Source organism: Drosophila elegans, unplaced genomic scaffold (genome assembly GCF_018152505.1).
Source record: "Drosophila elegans isolate 14027-0461.03 unplaced genomic scaffold, ASM1815250v1 contig_149, whole genome shotgun sequence".
In the NCBI taxonomy this organism is placed as follows: Eukaryota; Metazoa; Arthropoda; class Insecta; order Diptera; family Drosophilidae; genus Drosophila; species Drosophila elegans.
The window spans coordinates 13,817,563-13,838,595 of NW_024545513.1; the positions used below are offsets into that span (position 1 = coordinate 13,817,563).

Below are 21,033 nucleotides of genomic sequence, written 5' to 3' on the forward strand. Positions count from 1 at the left end.
TATGTCTGTCTTTCTCTCTCTGTATGTCTGTCTGTCTCTCTCTTATTCGCTGTCTACACAGAAAGATTGATATCGATAGATATAGATAGATAGATAGATTGTATATATAATGTATATTGTAGCATAAACATAAATTAGAATTATTAGTTGATTTTTTGTTGGTTGCAAAAAAAATTAAACAATATGTATATAATATAAAGAAATTAAAGCATACGCAGTGCCAAAGGTTCATTTTGTTTTTCTGGTTTCGTTTGTTTTGTTTCTTGTTTTGTTTTGTTTAAATGAGAAAGACTCTACTACAAAAAATCATAAGTATATAAAAGTAATATATTATTATGTAAATTTGTTTGACAAAAAATACACTCTGCTATTTTATGTAAGTATGTATGTATATGTATATGTATGCATGTGTGTGTGTGTGTGTGTGTGTGGTGTGTGGTGTTGTTTTTAAATATTTTTTTCTTCTTGCAATTAGTATTTCCTTACTCGTTTCCTGTTGAACCCTTCGTCTTCTCACTATCGATTTGCGATTCATCGCTACGTTTGCCTTTCGCTGATTATTTGCTGAGTTGCCTTTTTGCCTTTATGCGGTTATATGACGGGGATTCCCCCAGTAGATCACTTTCCTACTCACAACATCCCCCTTTTACATGATGTGAATGAAGGTTGGATTTTTGTGTTCCGCTTGGTTTCGCTGCTTTGTTGATATTCTTTCTCACTTTCTCTTGGCTTTCGCTAGAGTTTTGACTTTCTGCTGCTGCTGCTTTCTGTGTTTGCGTTCATTCATGTTCTCGTTTTGGTTAAGATACGTTTTCCTCCAGCTCTCGGACAGACCGCCGACTGACGACTGACATCCTCCTGCCTTCCATTTGTATCTCACTTGATTTTGTTGTTCTCGGGTTTGCTGACGGGTTTACTGACGGGTGGCTGGTGGATGGTGGACTGGTGGGTGGTGCTCGCCTGCAGTTCGCTCAGTTCGCATGCCACTCCCCGCGATTGGCCCCACCGCCCGTGCCGGCGGCGTTATTCGCATAGTAGGGTTTTCCGGGTCCGGAGCCCGCCGCTCCGCCCGCTCCTCCTCCTCCGACGACCGCTCCGCCTGGACCGCCGTTGCCACCGTTATTGCCGCCGGGCGGTCCCACAGGGGTATTGCTGCCGCCACCGCCGCCGCCAGCACTTCCGGGCACTCCTCCGCCGCCACCGGTCACCTGGCGCATATTTTGGGCCCGCTGAGCCGCCGCCGCTGCTTGATCCCGTTGCTGCTGCTGCTGTTGTTGCTGCTGTTGCTGCTGCTGGGGATGCTGCGGGTAGTTGTTGGGCCGCTGGATGGGCGTGGGATAGCGTCCTTGGCCGCCGCCACTTTGGCCAACGCTGCCGACGCCATTGCCACCGCCGTTGCCGCCCACCTGGGAACCACCGCCTCCTCCTCCACCTCCTCCTCCGTTGCCGCTGCCGCTGCCCACAGCCCCGCTGCCTCGGCCGCCCAGGGCATTCATGTTCGGCCCGTTGCCGCCGCCGCCCTGCCGCTGTTGCTGCTGAGATTGCTGCTGCTGCAGCACCTGGTTCTGCAGGTCCCACTGGAAGGAGGAAATGGCAAAGGCCAAAGGCAATTAGCAGGAGTCATCGACAAAGAGCTCAGCCAAAAGACTTACCGCTCCGTAGTTCTTATGGTGCGGTGGACTGGGCTGCGACTGCACCTGCTTGGCCAGACCGAGACTCATGTCCGCGCTCAGTGGACTCTTCAGCTGGCGACCCATCTAAGAGGAGAAGGAGCAATACCAACAATTAGGAGAGCTATATAAAATATCCCAAATGGTTGAGATATAAGTCTGCATGCTAGTGTCGTTGGGATAAAGTTCGAGTTTTAAGTAGATTTAAAAGACCCACTGAAATAGAAACCTCGGAACGTGAGAGGAATATGTTAATTTGCATCAATTTTTTTTACTTTACAAGCTTTTTTCACTTACAATTTTTAACCAGAGGTTAACTTCTGTATATGACTTTCTAACATTACATTGTTGTGTTCATTAATTCGATAAATTATGGTCATACTATACAATTTATCATTGGTGCGAGCAAGACAGATATGTAACATATATGTCAACTCCAATGAGCAGTGAAAACCGAAATACTAATCAGATTTTGGTATCCAAAAATGGTTGGATAATATGATAATATCCAACTGGTGGCCATCATTGGATTCAATGAACGAAGACCAGTGGTCTTGCACTGTTTCTCTTTATAAAGCGATAGAAAAACGACAAAATTGTTAATGATAAGGCTTTTCTTTACTCAACCAAAAAAGAACAAGAGAAAATGCTTCAAAATTGGGAATAACTCAAAGATAAAACCAACAATTATATGCTTCTTGCCAATCTCTGGCTCCGAATCTTGCTCAAAACTCGATCCCACCTTGGATTTATGGTCCTGACTTGTTTCTCTCCTTACCAAACTGGTGGGAAAACGACAATGTGGTTAATGCTTATGGGTTAATGGTTAATGACAAAGTGGGATAGTGTGTTAGTGTGTTAGTGGGATGACGTGGCTTAAGTTCATTGCCTTACCGAGTCCTGCATGTGAGCCTGACCCTGGCTGCCCTTGAGATAAGCGGCTCCGGGCGTGGGTCCGCCGCGGTACTGATTGATGCTGGCCGCCGTGAGGAGCTGCGAGTTCATGAACTGCGTGTTAAAGGTGCCCATGGTGTGCTGCGACTGCGGCGGTCCCGGCGGTCCATTGGAGCCGGGCGGACCGCCCTGATGGCCGCCATACATGCCGGCGGCGGTGGCCAGGCCATAGCTCTGTGCCCCGCCATTGCCCTGCGGCGGCGGTCCGCCGTAGAACTGCGGTCCACTTGGGCCGCCCGGCGCCGAATTCGAGTAGTAGCTGTTCGACTGCAGCTGGTGGGCGCCCGGCGGCGGTCCACCCTGGCCCGGATGCTGCGGCGGGCCGGCATAAAGATTCATATACTGCTGGGTGGTGGCATATGGGCCGGGTCCGGGTCCCGGTCCACCCGGTCCCCCGGACCACCGCCGCTGCCCGCCGACTTGGAGCCTATGGCTCCGATGGGCTGCTGGCTGGGCGGCGGCTTGGCCGCCCCAGACGACATCATGGAGTTGCTGCTGGACGAGATGATGGCCACCGCAGCATGGTTGCTGGGATTGCTCAGCTGCTGCGAGCTGGGCTGGCCGAAGGGACCCGGTCCGGGACCCGGACCACCGCCCAGCCGGAACTGGGACGAGAGGTTCGAGTACATGTCCGGAGTGGGCGCCGTGGGCGGGAGGTTGCCGCCGTGCGGTGTCTGCATTGCATAGGCGTTCACGTTGACGTTGAAGGGACCGCCGCCCGCGGCTGCTGCCGCCGCCGCCGCTGCTGCTGCCGCATAGTGATTGGGGAAGCTGTGGGCGGCCGCCGCCGCCGAGTAGGCGGGCGAACGGCTCGAATGATCGAGCGAATGGAATGGAGCGTACAGATTGCCGCCCTGTGACGGTGGCGGCGGCGGCATCTGCGACGAGTTGAACACCACGGCCGGCGGGCTGGGGATCGTGGGAATGCCACCGACGCCAAACTGTGGTGACGCCTGGTAGAATGAGGGCTGTTGTTGCTGGTGTGCCTGCTGCTGTTGCTGATGAGCCTGCTGCTGTTGCTGCTGCGAGTGCTGCTGCTGCTGTTGCTGTTGGCTGGGCGGCGGAGACATGCCCAGATGCTGCTGCTGCTGCTGCAACTGTTTGGTCTTCTGGTGCGCCTGCTGTTGCTGCTGGGGACTGGGATAGTCCTCCTGCTGGAACTGCTGCTCCAACGAACCCGCGTCGAACGGCGACCCATGACCGTAGCCGTGGCCATGTCCTCCGGGCACCGGGCCCGGCGAGGAGAGTGCATGGTGCTGCTGTTGCTGGTGGTGCGCTTGTGCCTGCTGCTGCTGGTGGTGCTGCGCCTGCGCTGCCGCCACCGCTGCCGCCGCCTGCTGCTGCTGCTGTTGCTGCTGCTGCTGTTGGTGGTGGTGGCTCTGCATGTGCACCGCCGAGACTGCGTAGTGCGGCATCTGCTGGTGCTGCTGCTGTTGGTGCTGCTGCTGCTGCTGGTGCTGTGAGGCTGCCACTGCGGCCACAAAGGAGGCGGCACTCATGTGGCCACTGCCATCGTCGCCAGTCTGCTGCGGTCCACCCACAACCTGCTGCTGTTGTTGTTGCTGCTGCTGCTGTTGCTGCTGCGCTGCCACCTGCACCTGCGATTGCTGTTGCTGCTGGGGCTGTTGTTGCTGCTGCTGCTGTTGTTGCTGTTGCTGCTGCTGTTGCTGCTGCACCTGCGACGGCGAGGGTCCGTCGGACATGGGCGTGGCCGACTCCCAAACCTTCTTCACGCTGGCTATCTTCATGTTTAGATCCGCCGTCGAGTTGTTTTGCTGCTGTTGCTGGGAGTGTTGCTGTTGTTGCTGCTGTTGCTGCTGCTGCTGGCTGGCCGTCTTGTCGATGGTGTCGACCACCTTGAGTGGCGTTGTGGGATCATCGCCAAAGCTAAAGCCCAGTTTCATGTCCTGCGAATCGTCTCCGGCGCCCGTGGCCGTCGCCTTGCCCCCGAAACTCATCTGCGAGAGGGCACTGGACAGGCTGTCCACGGACATGTTGGCCGGTCCGCCGCTGGACACCGAGAGCGTGCCGGGCTTGGCCACCACGGCAGCGGCCGCCGCCTGCTGCTTGTACGTGGAGTTCTCGAAGATGATCGTGTTGACGGGGGCGCCGGCGTCCAACAGCAGATTGGTGGTGGATGGACCCGAGCCAACGGCGCCCAGCGAGCTCTTCTCGCCGATGGCGGGCAACTTGCCGCCCGTCACCTTCTCGCCGCCCACCACGGTACAGGAGGACGACTCACCCTTCTTCTTCTGGTCCACTGTTGAGCCGGGAACTGCGCCGGATGTGGTTAGGGATGTGGCAGAGCCAGAGGCAGTGCCAGAGCCTGAGGCAGAGGCAGTGGCTGTTACCACTGATCCCGAGAGGCCGGGGGGCAGCAGGCGACCCGTCGACTCCTTCTGCTGCAGCAGCAGCTCGTCCTTGGCCAGCAGGGCAGTGTTGTGGGCAGGAGCTAGAGTGGCAGTCTTGTCCTTCTCCTCGCCGCCGAGCGCCGACGACGAGTCCTTGTCATCCTTGCTGGGTTTGTGCAGGCCGGCGCTGAGTGCCAGCTGGTTCTGCTTGGTCTTGTCCAGGTCCGCGTCCGATTCGGAGGTGCGCTGCTGCTTGCCGTACTCCTCGTAGCCGAGTCTTCCATAGCTACGGCCCCCCGCCGCTCCACCCGATCCCGAGCCGGAACCAGAGCCCACGACGGGCTGACGACGATAACCGGGTGCGGAGCCGCCGCCGCTACCTCCACCGCTGGAGAGGCCACCACGTCCACGTCGCGATGGTTCGCCGCGGGGCGAGAAGCCAGCCTTGTTGGCCGCAGCCTGACCGGAATTGGCTGCACTGCTGCCCGATTCTTTGGGGCTGCGACGCGTTGCTGCTCCGCCTCCGCCACTGCTGCTGTAGCAGTCCTCGTCCACGTCCTCGGAGTGCTCCGACTGCTCGCCTCCGCTGCCGTAGTAGCGTCTGCCGCCGCCGCTGCCACGACTGCTGTTCCAGTCACCGGCGCTCCTCTGGCCGCGATAGCTACTGCCCGATCCGACGGATGAACCGCCACTGCCGCTGGTATAGCTACGACCTCCAACTCGGCCTCCACCGCCTCCGCCTCCTGATCCGCATGCCGCTCCTCCGCTCCTGGGACTGGGGCGCTTGTTGCCGGACTTATCCTCATCGGCCAACTTGCCGCCAGCCGCTGCCTTCGCCTTGTCCTCCGCATCCAAGGCGGCCTTGTCGTCCGCCCTCTCCTCGACAGGCTTCTCGATCTCCACGCTGCGACGCAGGATCTGCGTGGGCATGGGCTCTGCCGTTAGCGATTTCTGCTGCTGCTGCTGTTGCTGCGGCGAGGCGGGCAGCTGCTTCGGCTGCGACTGCGAGGACTCCTCACTGAGACTCGGCTGGCGGGCCGGACGCTGCAGGATCTTTATCTGCACCGTCGAGTCGTGGCTGTGGCTCGAGGAGAAGCTCTCCTCGCGGTGGCGATGGTGAACCTTCTGCTCGGCATCCGTTTGCTCTGCCCACGACGAACAGGAGCCGCCGCCGGTGCCCAGGACATCGTCGCCAGCCGATGACACGCTGGTCTTGCGATGCGAGTTCTCCGATATGCTGCGCGGCAGCTGTTGCGCCTGTCGGTAGTCCACGCCGCGGGTGAACCGCTGCTGTTGCTGCTGCTGCTCCAGCTCCTGCTCCTCTCGAGCACTGTTGCTGTCGTGCCGGTTGCGTCCGTATCCACCGGCGCCACCGCTGCCTCCAACGCTGGCACCACGCTGCGCATAGCCGCCGGAGATGGTGCGACCTTGGTTAGCATTGGCTTGTGGTCCGCCACTCGCACCACCACCGCCTCCTCCTCCTCCGCCTCCGCCGACACCACCCTTCTGCAGATAGCGGGAATTGCTATCGAATGCGCTGCTGGCCGAGGCGCTCTTTTCCAAGCGAGGGAGCTGCTGCTGCTGTTGCTGCTGCTGCTGGCGCTGGAAGCGGGGTGGTAAATTTGATTGGAAATGGGTGAGGAAGGTCTTTTGGCCGTAGTCGCCGCCTGCCGACGAGGATGACGAAGCTCCGCCACCTCCACCAGCTCCTCCCGTGGGTGTGACGCCGCTGCCCAGACTGGAAATGCTTCCCCGGGGTCGACGGTGCAAACCTCCGCTGCCGCCGCCGCCGCCACTGCCTTGGCCTCCGCCCTCGTCCTCGCTGACGTTGCCCAGGGATGCGGACGGGGGTGGCACTTCATTGGCGGCCAACGAGGCCGCGGACGAGAGGGATCCTCCATCGGCTCCGGCCAGAGCGGCCGCCGCCGCCTTCTTGCTGTTCATCTTCATCTCTAGTTCCTGCAGCTTCTTGGCAGCCGCTTGCTTGCGTTCCATTTCGCGACGCTCCTCCTCCTCCTTGCGCTGCTTCACTCGCTCGTAGACGCTGGCATCCAAGGCGATTCCGCCGGCCACCGGTGCTCCCACATTGCCTGAGCTGCCACGATGGCCGTTCTGCTGGCGGATCTCTTGCTGCTGCTGCTGTTGCTGCTGTTGGAGCTGCTGCTGCTGCTGGTCTTGAATAACTTCTGGTGGCTGCTGTTCGCGCTCGATGCTCTCCTTGCCACGCTGCCAACTGGATGTGGAGGTGGACAGCTTGCGTTGATCGTTGCCAGCCAATACTGAGGAGGATGATCCTTGCGTCTGCAGCTGGGCGGAGCCGTGCTGCTGCTGCTGCTGCTTGCCCTGCCCCTGGTGCTCCTCCGGCATGGACTCGTCGTCCGAGAATGTTAGTTTCTTCGTGTAGTCAATGTCGTCCTGCTTGGTCCAGCTGTCGTCCTTGGCAATGGCGTTGAGGCGCTCCAGGTCCTCCTCGCGGATGATGGGACGCTGCATCTGAGCCACTTCCGGCTCAACCACATAGTCCTTGTCCTTGCGCCCGGCTCCGCCGCCGCCTCCACCGCCGTTAGCCTGCTGCTGCTGCTGCTGGGATTGTGGCGGAGTGGGAGATCCTCCAAGGCCTAGTCCAGATTGAGGGGGCGATGAGGAGGCCGGTGGTCGCTTGGGTATGGCTGTGGCCGCCCGGAAGCCGCCACTGCCCACTACCGCCGGCGAGGCCGAGCGACCGCCCAGTATGCCGTTCTGGTAGGGAGCGCTGGGCATGGCGGTGGAGTCCAAGGATCCGCCGGCCAAGATGCTGGCCGCTGTCGCTCCTGCGGCGGGCAACGGAGCACCGCTACGCATGAACGAGGGCATCAGCGAGAGGATGGGCAGGGGCACAGCTCCGCCCGATCCTCCTCCTCCACCTCCTCCTCCTCCGCCGCCGCCACCGCCGCCGTTACCCCCCATCTGGTGGTGGACCGGGCCCTGTAGGTTGAGACCCTGGTCCGCTGCCGCAGCTGCTGCCACCTTGGCCGCCTTCTCCTGCTGCTGCAGCCAGGCGGCCGTGTCGTTCTGCGGACGAAGGCTGAGCTCGCCCAGCTCCGCGGACCCGCCGCCGCCGCCGCCGACGTCGTCGCTGCCATCTCTGTAGTCGCGATGCGAGTGGTGTCCATACTGGCGCCCGTGGCCATGGTGGTAGTCGCGATGGTGCTGTTGCTGCTGGTGGTGGTGCTGTTGATGCTGCTGGTGGTGCTGCTGATGCTGATGGTGATTTTGGTGGCCGGCATGGTGCGCCTGGTTCTGGTAATGGCTCTTGCCCGCTCCAGCTCCAGATCCCACACCCGCACCCGAACCGCCGCCGCCGGCGCCGCTGCCAACTGTGCCGTCCAGCGTGGGGAACTCGTACTGGAACTGGGGACTCTGGTAGTGGGGCACCACCTGCTGCTGCTGCTGGCGGCCAAAGTGCTGGCCGCCCGAACCCCGTTCGTGCCCAGTGGTGATGGCAGACCATGTCTTGGGCGAGTTGATTGAGTGTCCGCCCGATCCGGACCCTGCTCCTCCTCCTCCTCCTATTCCTGTCGAGCCGCTGTTGCCCGATCCTCCTGCTCCTCCGCCGCCTGAGCTGCTCACGGAGTTGTTGATTAATTTGAAGTTCTTATTACCGCCGCCGCCTAAGCCGCCGGCGTTATTGTTGCTGCTGCTGCTGTTGTTGCTATTGATGAACTTTCCAGCGTTCGGACCAAGGCCTACGTTGTTGTTGTGCTGGTGCTGGCTGTGGGCTTGCTGCTGGTTATGATGGCCGAGAGCAGATGACGACGCAGCTCCTCCTCCGCCTGAACCCGTTCCGCCGCCCGTTCCTGAACTTCCGCTGTGGGCAGTGGTGTTGTTGTGGCTAGTGTTTGTTCCTGCCGCGCCTACTCCCGCTGCTCCGCCTGCGCCTGCTCCTCCAGATGTGGCTCCTGTAGTGAGATATTTAGCAAGTTATACATATATGACTGCTGATTGACCCATACGATTATATACGATCTACGATCGAAGAACACCCACCTTCGACTGAGACTAGGAGGAGATTATTGTTGCTGCTGGTGTGGGTCTCGGCCTTCAGGGATGGCAGATTGGCTGGTGGTCGCCTAGCGGACGGCACTTTGCCCAAGATTTGCATTCCATGTTTACGTGGCACTTGATTCTTTTGTGCAGATGGTTCACTCGACTCGCCCTGCAAACAACCAAGATAAATAAGTGTTTAAACATCGAATTGAATTGATATCGGTGTTTTTGGTGTGACTCTACTTACGCGGCTATTCTTGTACATGCGATTTATATCCAACGCAGTAAATTTGGGCTTGGCATTTCGCTCTCCCCTACTTCCCCCCAGTGTACTCATGCTGCCAATAGATCCTCATTAGCGTTAGCTTCCTTCACGCCGCCGCCGCGCTCCTCTTCGTCCCGCTGCGCTGGAGAATGGGCAAGGATGTGGCTGTGGCTCTGGCTGAGGTTTAGATGCTGGGATCGCCGCTTTTGGGCCAAAGACGATCCTTGTTTCAGTCTTTCTGGTGGGCTGCAAGCACAGATGGGGATAACATTGAGTGCAAGTGAAAGGAAGGTGGGGCGGGTAGTTGCCATCGGGGCACCCTACAATTTGTTTACTGCCCACTAGGCTTTTGTTGTCTGTTTTAGTACGTTTGCCTCTAGGAATTACTCTTTTTTGACGCCCCCACTCGCTCCGCACCTACAATTTGATCAGAGGCGGGTCTAGAGTACACTTTTGGGGGCGCGCTTGTCAAGATTTCCATTCAACCACATTTTCCAAGACCCTCTTAAAAAAAAAAAACCCTCTCCTGTGTAATTGTTTTCAAAGAATGTTTTAGTTCCCAATTTTTAACTGAAAGTCAAATCTCGATGTCCTGTAACCTTTGTAACTTCAAATATTTTTGCTAAAGTCAAAGCAAATTTACAACGAAATTCGCAATAATTTTAATTTTATTTAATATTTTATCCCAGCTCTTCAAGCTTATAAAAATATTGTGACAAGGGGGTTTTAAGAACGTTTTTTTATTTAAGCGAACTAAATATTAAAAGTAAAATATAGATTGTTTTAATCTTAAATGAGTTTGATTATTGAAAAAATGTTTAATGATATTGTTATGATATTATATTGAGTTTATTACGAAAACTTTTGGGGGGCAACTATCCCCCAGAAATCCCCTCGCTCCGACTGTGCATTGCAGCCAATGTTTGGTGCGAGCAGGACAGCTAGTGCCGCTAGGCACACGCAAATAAGAGGCCGCCTAAGGTGGGCAACAGTAAGAGCGAGACGGCTAGAGTGGTCTGCCCACACACACACCAGCGGCAGAAGCGGCAACGCATTGAAAGAATTTTTGCGGTGGCGTCTTGTAATAATTGTTGGGAGGAGGTGTTGGAGGAGGCGGACGAACAATGGCCGACAACTACAGCAAAAACAACAGAAACGGGGCCAGCAAAATCCTCTCAACAACAACAAAGGGCCGGTGCAGGGCATTTAAAATGTAAGCAATTTGATGTAAGTGTGGGAATACAAGACAATATAAACGCTTGGCAACAATTTTTTTCTCCTTTTTCAAAAAACAATCATTGACAGGCACAACGCACACTAACACCAGCACAGATACTCACACGCACACAGAGAGAGCAAGAGGCTTTTTTTTATAGTTATTATTTAATCGACGAGTGCAATTTTTTTTTGTTTTACACCCAGGTCCTTTTATTTATGTTTGCATGTGTTTGCATTGTATGTGCACAGTGGCTGGCAAAATGCAAACAAAGAGAAGAGAAGAGTGAAATATACCGTTTAAACACCGCACGCACACAGCCGCACACTCGGGGAGTTTCGTTTGTTATATTAGCGATGAGAAATGAGAAATTGAATGGAAAACGTTTAAATTTGTTCACTTTGAATGTTTCGCGGTTTGCTAATACACTCTGCAGCCTATCTAACGGCTAATCGACTGCGGTTGACCGTTTAATTTCGCATTAAGTGCAAATTTTTATTCTGCTTTCCACCGTCCGACATAAAGTTTGCCGCTGCTTCTTCTTCGTCGAGTTCTTCCTCTTCCACTTCGCACTTTTCGCATGTATTGCGTGCGTGTGAGTGGTGTGGAGCACGGCGTTGCCAGCCGGCGTGGACAAATCCAGCCAGACCGCTAAAGAAATTAATGCAAGGGTGGCAAGGGCCAAAAACACCTGGCAATTATTAAACAATTAGGGGCCCTGCTTGCCCCGTTTGTTATGTTTGCTGATTAAACAAAAATTAACACAATCTCTATCTCTTAAGGTATTATGACAACAAAACGGAAAACGCAAACCTGCCGCCGACAAATGCAACGCTGTTGCAGGAGAGAGCAGGATAACCAGACGAACGCGCACAACGTGCTCTCTCTTGCACACAGCGGATTTAACAAAGCAAGCTAAAATTTTTAATTAATCTTTGTATTATTGGTAAGAGCCAAAAGAAAGCCAACACAAACGCTGTAAAATTAACCAGATTTTGAAATCCTTGCTGGCCGAAAATCCCGATTTCGGACAAGATTCCACCAGCGGATAGAAGGAAAGCGAGCATGAGAGAATATAGAGCTTACCCGTTCGCACGCAGGGCACACACCGCAAATACAGTTCGTTGCTCCTTGGCTTCTTTCTTTCGTTCCTTCGTTTTTTTTGCACTCTTTCTGGCGCTTACTCAGCGCCCGTGTTTCGTTTCGCCGCTTGCGAAAAATGAACGAAAACAAAAAGAGAGCGCAGCCGAAGGCAGCGAGATGGAGACGTTGTTGCTAGTGGGTAGTTGGCAGTTTAGCAGTCTTTGTTCGCCAGAATCTTCGATTTGGTGCCGATTCGATTTGATTTCGTTGCGATTTTCGGCTCTCGCTGTGGCGTTGTCAGCGCTCTCGCTCGCACTCGCAACTCTCTGCCTCTCTCCACTCACTCGCGCCGTCTCTCTCGCGCGCTCTGTCGCTTTTCGCAAGTGTAGATGGAAAATGAAATCGTATGGGTATGGGATGGGACGAGGAGGCCCCAAGTTTCCGTTCCGAAACCCGTTTGAATCACTTTTCCCACGGACTTTTCCTCTGCTGGGGTTTTGCAAACACGCACACGCGCGACTGCACTGGGCTTATTGACAATTGGGTTTTGGTTAGTTGCGTTGCGTTCTTTTCACGTAATACGTAATTGTCCATTAGTTTTAAATCGTATGTATTATTTTTTTGCCATTTTGCGGCTAGCGTTGCCAGATATGACTGGATGAGCCGCGACGTTGCCCATCTGACCGCGGACTGTTATCTTTATCGATAGGTGTGGTGGTCGAAAAATCATGGTTTCTATTTTTTTTAAATTATATTCACATAATATTCGTTCTGCTGCCCAATAGCTTATTTATGTTTTACAACTTTATTTTGTCTTAAATTGTATATCATATGCAAACATTTTTAAAGCTCACTAATAGTTTTCATCTACAATTGACAATGAAAAATTGTCGCTCCAATTTAAAAAGGAGCCAGCTGGCTAAAAGTTGGGCCTAAAATCCAAAACTCAACACTATGGAATACCCCAAATATATTTCAAGATATACCGTTAAGGATATACATGGCGTTGCCACCCCGCGTAAGCCCAACGCACCTGATGAAGAGTTGTGCCATACCCAATTTAAATGACATCCCTAATTATGTTGTTTACAGCGCAACCGATTAATTAAAAGTGAATAATTGATTTATAATTTTGATTCGATCGCAACAAGATGATCTGTCGCCTGTGCCTGCGCTGCGTCAGTCCCGGTAGCGCCGTCTTCCTCTTCGAGACGGACGACACGCTGGCGGAGACGCGCCTGGTCAAGATGATCGCCAAGTTTCTGCAGCTGGAGGTGGGTGAACCGAATTTCTTGGTCAGTAAACAGCAAAAGACGCACCTAACCAATGTCCAAATGTTCCCAATGTCGCGTCCAGATCCTGCCGGACGACGGCATCTCGACCAGCGTGTGCACCGACTGCTGCGAGCACCTGGAGGACTTCAACGGCTTCTGGCAGCTGGTGGAGCAGAAGCAGTGCTCCCTGAAGAAGGAGTTCCTCACCGTCGACGTGGACTGTACGGCGATGAAGTGGACGGGCGGCGTCGATGTCGATGTCGATGTCAACATAGATGAGCTGCCGTTGGCATCGGGCGACATGGACGAGAAGCCCCTCGACCTGCAAAACCTGAGCCTTCTAGGCAGCGTACTGGACGTCAATGTGGACAGTGTGGAGGTCAGGGAGCAGATCAAGGAGCAGTTGCCCGCGGCGGAGTCCGAGGCGGAGGAGGAGGAGGAGGAGGATGAGGACGAGAAGCCCTGCCTGCAGCCCAGTGATGATAGCGAGCCGGAGGCGCAGGACGATACTTCGGATGGTGGGTATCCACCATTGTGATTTTCAATGACTAACTTTCTGTTGTCCTGACAGATGAACCACTGGTCCGGCTGCAGGCCAAAATGAAGCCCAAGCGCAGGGCAACGGCCCGCTCTGCGAAGGATCGGGGCACACTTTCGCTGCACCAGGAGCTCTCCGATCTGCTCGACGACGGCAGCAAGCGGCGACGCAGGAAGGCAGCCGTTCAGGGCCAGCGCGCACCAACCGAGGTGCAGGAGACCGAGCTACAGGCCGTCCTCGAGCGCAAGCCCAAGGGCTGCTCCCGCGCCCAGCTGGCCAAGCGCTACGAGGAGGCCATCGCCAGCTACATGAGCGCCAACTGCGATCTGTGCGACTTTAGCGCTCCCTACCTGTCCGACCTGAAGTCGCACTTTTTGGAGGTGCATCAGCGAGAGTACTACATCAAGTGCTGTGGCAAGATATTCACGCGGGCCTCCAAGCTAATGGACCACATCCGCAAGCATGTCAATCCCAAGCTCTTCACGTGAGTCTGAAAGTGATTCCTTTCTGGAGCTATGGATTATCAATATTTGATCAACCCAATAGCTGCACCATTTGCCAAAAGTCGCTCAACTCGCAGGACTATTTGGCCACCCACATCGAGACGGTGCACAACAAGGTCGCCCAGATCGACAAGGTCCTCAAGTTCCCCTGCCCCAAATGCGAGCGCACCTTCAGCAGCGAGCGCCGAATGGCCAACCACCTGGCCAAGCACGACACCGATCAGCTGGAGCACAACTGCGAGATCTGCTGCAAAAGGTGAGAATGCGGATGCGATCATGTCCTGTCCTGTCCAAACAGATGGACTTCCCTGGCCAAACCTGCTCTAGTGATGCACATATTATATTACTAATTGGCTAATTATGGTGGTGATGGTGGCTAGCAATCTTGTTTACCAATATAATATTGCAAAACACAAGAGACACAACGCTTTGCTCGAATAATGTCAAAAGTAATTTGCCCATTTGTACACTTTTATAGAGCCATAGATGTTTAGGTAATTGTTTGTGACTTGTGGCCTAATTCATGGTAGAAATTTAAAAGCTGTTTTGAGGCATAATAATTTGTATAGATTATACAAATTTGTATAGATTTTAATTTAAGGTTATTGGATTCTTATGACAAGGAAACGCAGCAATTTGATTGTAAAATGCAAGGGATCTTCAGATGAAGATGTATAGTAAATCTTTATAATTTCTTCATCGTTAAATGATTTCAAATGTTAGTCACTTATTTAAGAAAATTCCTTATTTCTTAAAGAAAATAATGCTTGACTTATTGCTTAAAACAACGGTTAACACAATTTTTAAATATTTTCTACTGTTAAAAGTACCATTTTCCAAAGGCTCTTCAATTGTATTTCCACTAGGCAAAGTTACTTTGCTATTTTCGAGTTTATTTCGTATAAAATATCTTCTGACTGGACGTGTTTTCAATACATATAATTATATTTTGGGATCAACCTAATTGTCGATATTTGTCGCGGCTTCTAGAATTGCAGAATATGTGCTTTATACACTTGAAATATTGCAGATGTACACATAAATGAGAGAGATAGCTAAACAAAATGCTCGGCAAGCCTTCAATGCATACAATCTTATGAAAATCACTCTACTCAAAGTTTAAGCTCAACAGCTCATTTAAGGTTCCGTTTAAATCATTTCTGACTAATCTTATTTATAAGCCAAAGCGGCAATACTCAATGTTTTACTTAAATAAAGTATTGTTACGATTATACACCGCGAATTCTTCAGGTGAAGGAGTCTTCTGCTGAGGGTAGTCCAATATGCAATACTTTTCGCTTATAAATCGAAGTGCTTATACATAATATTTTACTTAATTGATATATAGAGATAGCTCATTCTACTCTTACTCCTAAGTAATTTACCTGATCTGGTTAAGGTACCGTTTAAATAATTTCTGATAAGGAACGAAATTCAGCTTAATTTTATTTAAACAAATGGGAGACTTCACCTCCAAAAAAAATAATTTTATCGCTTATAAACCCAAGCGGTAATACTTAATAGTTTACTTAATCAATAACCGCGAATTCTTCAGCTACAATACATATCGTTTATTAATCAAAAGGCTAGTACGCAATATTTGACTTTATTATCATATTCTAACAATTATAATAGAACGTTCATCTTTATATTTCTAAGTTATTTAGCTACCGATCCACTCAACAGTTCTCTTTTTTTTAATTGCAACGAATACTTAAGCCGAAGGGAGTCCAATATACAATACTTAATTTACTTAATTACTTACTTACTTAATTTTACCTAATTCTTGTATTCTTTCGCAAGTAATTTCATCTAGAAATTCACTGAAATTAAAGTCGATTTGTTTTGACAGCTTCGCCAACATACACAGGCTGCGGCGGCACATCCAATCCATACACGAGGATCTCCACCGGCACGTCTGCGACATTTGCGGCAAGAAGTTCAAGTTCAAGCCCTCCTTCGACCGCCATTTGCTGGAGCACCAGGGCGTGGTGGCGCCGGCGGTGGAGTGCCCCGTCTGCGGGGTGTGGCTGAAGAACGAGCACAGCCTGCGGCTGCATCGCTTCACCCACGACAGCACGGACACGGTGTGTCCGCACTGCGGCAAGACGTGCACCTCGCGCACAGCGCTCCGGGGGCACGTGAAGTACGCCCACAAGCTGACCACCAGTCTGCAGTGCACGTTCTGTGAGAAGAGCTTCAAGCAGCAGCGCAACCTGGACGAGCACATGGCCATCCACACGGGCCTGCAGCTCTACAACTGCCCGCACTGTCCGAAGGAGTGCCGCTCCCGGTCCAACATGTACGTCCACATCAAGCAGCGCCATGCGGACGAATGGCTGCGCGCCAAGATGGCCCGCTCGCACAATCCGCAGTTCAAGCCGGGATCCAACGATTCGTAATCCACATCCAGGCACAAATATGTTTAAACATTATACACTTAAATTAACTATACTTCACTGTTTCTCTCGTGGATTTGGTCTGGATGGCAGGCCATTTGGCAGAGTGCCTAGAGGATGAGAACACCGCCAGTTCCCCATTAGATCATTTACTCTTCCACTTGGGCAGGAGGCAATCCCCAGGATCTTGTAGAAGTCCTTGCCTTCGTCCTTCGTCCACCTACGGCTTGTGTAGTCCTGATTTCGCCTGTGTTAGTTGTTTTCAAAAACCAGAATTATATACAATTTCAAGCAATTCCATGGAAATATTTTGTGTAGGCTGACAGTTATTGATCAAATAGGATTAAAGGTACTTTTCATATATGTATATAATATAATTGTAAAGTCAAAATTAGAGTCAGATTCCTTATTCTTTTCAGAATGTGTTACTTTTAAAGAATTTTTAAACGAGTATTTTTTTATGTTTTTATGGCGATTTTCGTTTTCTTGATTTAAGCATAGTTTCCTTATTATTAGAATCAAATTTATTGAAACTAGAAAATCTTTTTTTGGATTTAGAAATTAATAATTTTTAATTTTTGACGAATTTGTACATTTAGGTGCAGTCATGGATATGCATTTTGGTCAAGTCTGCGGATTTAAGTAAATATGTAATTAAACAAACAAATCAACTTTTTTCGCTTTAATATTTTTAAGCGGCTGTTAAGAAAACGTTGCTTTAACATAGCTGTTACGAAAATCATGATTTTTAACATTTCTGTTAGGAACTAAGCTGTTAAATGCCGAAGTTCTCCACCACAGAGTTGTCAGCCACCGAAGTTCTCAACCACCAAAGTTTGCAACCACCGAAATTCTCAACCACCGAAGTTCCCTACCGTCCGAGCAATCGATGTTGTTATCGAGGTTTTGCCGCCTCTGATCCCTAGGTCACTCTTGCTAAAAAATCCAAACGAAGTGATACAAAACTCACCTGGAATTCTTGACTTAAGTGCTGTTAAAAGGCGAAGTTGTGATAGAAAGCAGTAGCGCAGCTAGTGCAGGTGAGCGGAAAGTGTGGCGCAAGCAGCTCTTCCGTGGGTTGGTCCAATAAAATGCAGTCGCGAAGTGCAAATATTAAGACGGGCCGGTTGGCCATAGAAATTCGCAAGAGGCGTCGCATAAATTTTTTTTTCTCCTTTTTTTTGGCCGTCTGGCGCAGACAGCTACAACAACTACAACAACATTGGCCTGGCAACTAGAGTTGCAGCCGCTAACACACACACACACACATACACCGGCTTTGCGAATTTGCAAATTTGAGCGAGTGTGTGTGTGTGTGCAGCATAACTAGTTTTCCTGGCGAATCCTCCACCAAAAGAGCGAGAAGGAAAGAGGGAGAGAGCTGGCAGATGCAAGATGCTTCATGCGCATACCTGCACACAATTGCACACAGTTGGCGAAATTTTCTTGATTCTCTCCCGTTTTCTCTCGTTTTTTGTGTGTCTACCTCGAGGAGGAAATATTTTTTTTTTGACACTTTGCCGGCCGGTTTTTGATCTCTCATTTCCACCGCTTTTCCGCAGTGTTTCCCCCGCTCAGCGATCGCCTAAATGGTCACCATGGAGAACAGCGACGAGATCCTGCAGATTCTGGAGCGCTTTACGCGCCTGAAGCAAAAGGAGATACCGAAGGAACTGGAGGACTATTTGCAGTATGTGGCCAAAACCGGCGATACCATCTTCAAGTGGTCCAGCCTGAAGTATCTGTTCCGTGAGAAGCTGCTCAACGTGATCAAGCACTTTAACGAGGATTCGCCGCGTCTGGAGGGTGAGTTTCCAGGTTCTAAATCTCCCAAAAGATGACAGTGCTAATTTTTTGTTGATTCGTTAGTAGTTTTTCTTCAGGTGGCAACTCTTGTTTGACAGGATGCATTGCTCCACTTTTAATTGGTCTGAATTGAATAGCGATTCAACGAGTTTTGGTTGAATTGAAATCACACTACAATGTTAGTAGTTTTTCTTCGATTGGCAACCCTACTTGAGATGCTTTTCTTTCACAAGTTGAAGTGTTTAAGCGAATGATAAGATTTCGGTTAAAAAGATTTTGTAAATATAACTTTGGTAGGTTTTCTTAGATTGAAAACATTCTTTAACAAGGTTATCTTTTGGGTACAAATTGTTCCAAATTTGCATTTTTCCAGCTTAGACTCTGAATTTGTTTTTCTTTAGTTGAAAGGGAATTGATAATAGAATTTTGGGATAACGAACAATTTAACTTGATTTTTTAAGAGAGTTTACAATCTAGAACCTTAACCACTTAACCATCACCCTTGCAGAGATTCCCAACTACCCAAATGTGGACCCTTTTAACTACGAGACCATGAAGTCATCGCTGCTCGAGCGCCTGGACCTCTTCAACGCAGCTCCCTTCACCGTGCAGCGTTTGTGCGAGCTGCTGATCGATCCCCGCAAGCAGTACTCGCGCATCGACAAGTTCATGCGTGCGTTGGAGAAGAACATTCTGGGTAAGGCCTAAATGTAACCCAGAAATGTATATTCGAGTGGGATCACCCAGTCAGATTCTCCCTTTTACAGTGGTCAGCACCATTGATCCGGGACGCAAGCGAACCGAGAGCGAGAACGGCGACTCCCTGGACTCCGTGGTCAACGGCGACCTCTCCCTGGAGGTCAACATCGACATCGAGATGGAGAACGAGGCCCTGTTCAACAATGGCAACGCTGAGGAGGGCTCTGCCCCCACTTCTGGTTCGGCAGGCGGTGCCCAGAAGGCCAGCTGCCCGCGTTCGGACGACAATGTGCTGCCCAAGGCCAAGAAGGCCAAGCTGGAGATCGAGGGCGACGAGCGCTCGGAGGCGGCCGATGAGGTTCCCGCCGAGCCGGATGCGAATGCGGATGCGGATGTAGCCGCCAAGGCCAAAAAGGACAAGGAGAAGGAGGAGAAGGATAAGAGTGACAACGATGAGACTGATTCCCCAAAAGAGGCTGCCGAGATCGAGGAGCCCGACGAGGAGGTGGATGAGGCTGACCCAGAGGCCAAGACAACCACCAAGCAGGCTGTTAACGGCAGCAAGAAGTCGAGCGACCAGGAGGAGGGTTCCCCAGCATCAGTCGATGAAGAGGTCGAGGACCCGCTGCAAAGTAAATCCCTCGAAGCCGACAAAGAAGTAGCTCCCAAGGAGAAACAGCAGGAGGAGGAGAAACAAGGCGGTGACAAAAAGGAGGCGGCCGAGCCGCAGGAAGAGATCGCAAAGAAGCAGGAGGCAGAGAAGGCCGAAAATCTGGACAAAATGGCGGAACAGCAGACCGACGAGAAACCGGCTAGCGATAAAGCCACACCGCCACCCGCCGAGGTCGAAAAGGAAGTGGAGCCTGCCAAAGCCGAAAGGGCAGAAAAGGAGAAGGAGAAAGAGCAGCAGGAGAAGCAGAAGGAGAAAGAAGAGGAGGACAAGTCTGCTCCAGTTGCAGCGGAGAAGCAGGCAGAGAAGGAAACTGCCGAGACTGATGAGCCTGCAGCAGCAGAGAAGCCCACTGAGGAGAAGGCAACTACCGCCGAATCGAAACCGAAGACCAAGTCTGAGGCCAAGCCAGAGGCCGACGAGACCAAGGAGAGCCAACCCGAAAAGACTGAACCTGAGCCGGCCACGAAGTCGCTGCCGGAGGAGAAGGAGCCGGCCGACGAGTCGGCAGGAGAGGCCGAGAAGAACAAGAAGAAGGAGGACGACGAGACTGCCGCTGCCGATGCTGCCGTTGCTGCCGCTGCTACTGAGGCAGTCAAGGAGTCTGTCAAAGAGCCAGTCGAGGAGTCGCAGGATGGCGAAGCATCCAGTTCCGCCGTCGAAGACCTGGCCGCCGCCACCACACCACAATCTCCATTGGGCGCCGCCGATTCGGCTGCCGAGACGCCGCCCGCCGAGGCAACAGTCGATGACTCGCAGGCTTCGCCCATGGCCGCCGTCACTCCGCCGACTTTGGCCCTCAACGACCAGCCCATGGAGGACACACCGACCGAGGAGGAGGCACGCGCCTCGCCATCCGCCGCCGTCGAGGAGGTGGTCATGGCCGAAAGCGGCCCTGCCGCCGAAATGGCCACCGATGAGGCCGTCGTCGTCGCCGCCGCCGGCAAGGACGAACCGGCCGCCATGGAGGTCGACGACACCAGCCAGGAGGTGATGGACCAGTAAACTGGGCCACTCACCCAAGCGCCGAATACAACTACATTCAACTACTACTCCATATAACTAGAATTGTAAGACAAGCGCCCCCCTTCCCCCCCGCCCCATTCCGCACGTAATGCAGATGTAAACCTGCCCCCGTAAAGCAGGCGGTGTGGCAGCTGCCTCCATTATTTGTGGCCGTAAGTCGCAGGCTGGACAAGCTCAAGCTCAAGCACTCAAGCACTAGAATCTGTTGAATGTTCCGTGTTCCTCCGTCAACTGTGACCCTTCCGTTGGCCGCCCTCTCTAGTTTTGTTTTATATATTTATATATTTAATTGACAACTCCCTGACGAGTGACAAGTCCAAGTATCTCTGCCCCCGCCGCTGTTCTCCGATTATTTTTTTTTTTTTACCATCCCCGGTAGTGGACGCTGTCCATGGCGCGAGCTTCGGCCAGATGTGAGCGATTAAACACACAATAAACACTATCCATACACTTACGCTGAGCGTTGTATCCTTGCGAGCTGAAGGCGGAGTTGCTGACAATTTGTAATTCAACCTTAATGGGATGATTGGATAGACTTGTTCTTACGCAGACA

At 52.1% G+C, this 21,033-nt stretch overlaps 3 protein-coding genes across 3 annotated transcripts; 2 read left to right on the plus strand and 1 right to left on the minus strand.

Annotated features, from left to right (window-relative positions):
* Positions 1 to 309: 309 nt before the first annotated feature.
* LOC108140889 (neurogenic protein mastermind) lies at positions 310 to 12,224 on the minus strand. Its single transcript, XM_041710067.1, is given in 7 exon segments — positions 310 to 1,577; positions 1,653 to 1,757; positions 2,565 to 3,011; positions 3,014 to 8,913; positions 9,002 to 9,170; positions 9,249 to 9,512; positions 11,569 to 12,224. Coding segments are annotated over 6 exon segments (7,317 nt in total). The 5' UTR covers positions 9,339 to 9,512; positions 11,569 to 12,224; the 3' UTR covers positions 310 to 971.
* Positions 12,225 to 12,626: 402 nt separating this feature from the next.
* Positions 12,627 to 16,334, plus strand: LOC108140940 (transcription factor grauzone). Its single transcript, XM_017264010.2, has 5 exons — positions 12,627 to 12,839; positions 12,922 to 13,357; positions 13,411 to 13,861; positions 13,924 to 14,136; positions 15,733 to 16,334. The coding sequence occupies exons 1-5, from the start codon at positions 12,717 to 12,719 to the stop codon at positions 16,280 to 16,282; spliced, it is 1,773 nt and encodes a 590-aa protein (XP_017119499.1). The 5' UTR covers positions 12,627 to 12,716; the 3' UTR covers positions 16,283 to 16,334.
* An 862-nt stretch (positions 16,335 to 17,196) lies between these two features.
* LOC108140897 (serine/threonine-protein phosphatase 4 regulatory subunit 2) lies at positions 17,197 to 20,934 on the plus strand. Its single transcript, XM_017263940.2, has 4 exons — positions 17,197 to 17,319; positions 17,842 to 18,085; positions 18,594 to 18,782; positions 18,853 to 20,934. The coding sequence occupies exons 2-4, from the start codon at positions 17,869 to 17,871 to the stop codon at positions 20,457 to 20,459; spliced, it is 2,013 nt and encodes a 670-aa protein (XP_017119429.1). The 5' UTR covers positions 17,197 to 17,319; positions 17,842 to 17,868; the 3' UTR covers positions 20,460 to 20,934.
* Positions 20,935 to 21,033: the final 99 nt, after the last annotated feature.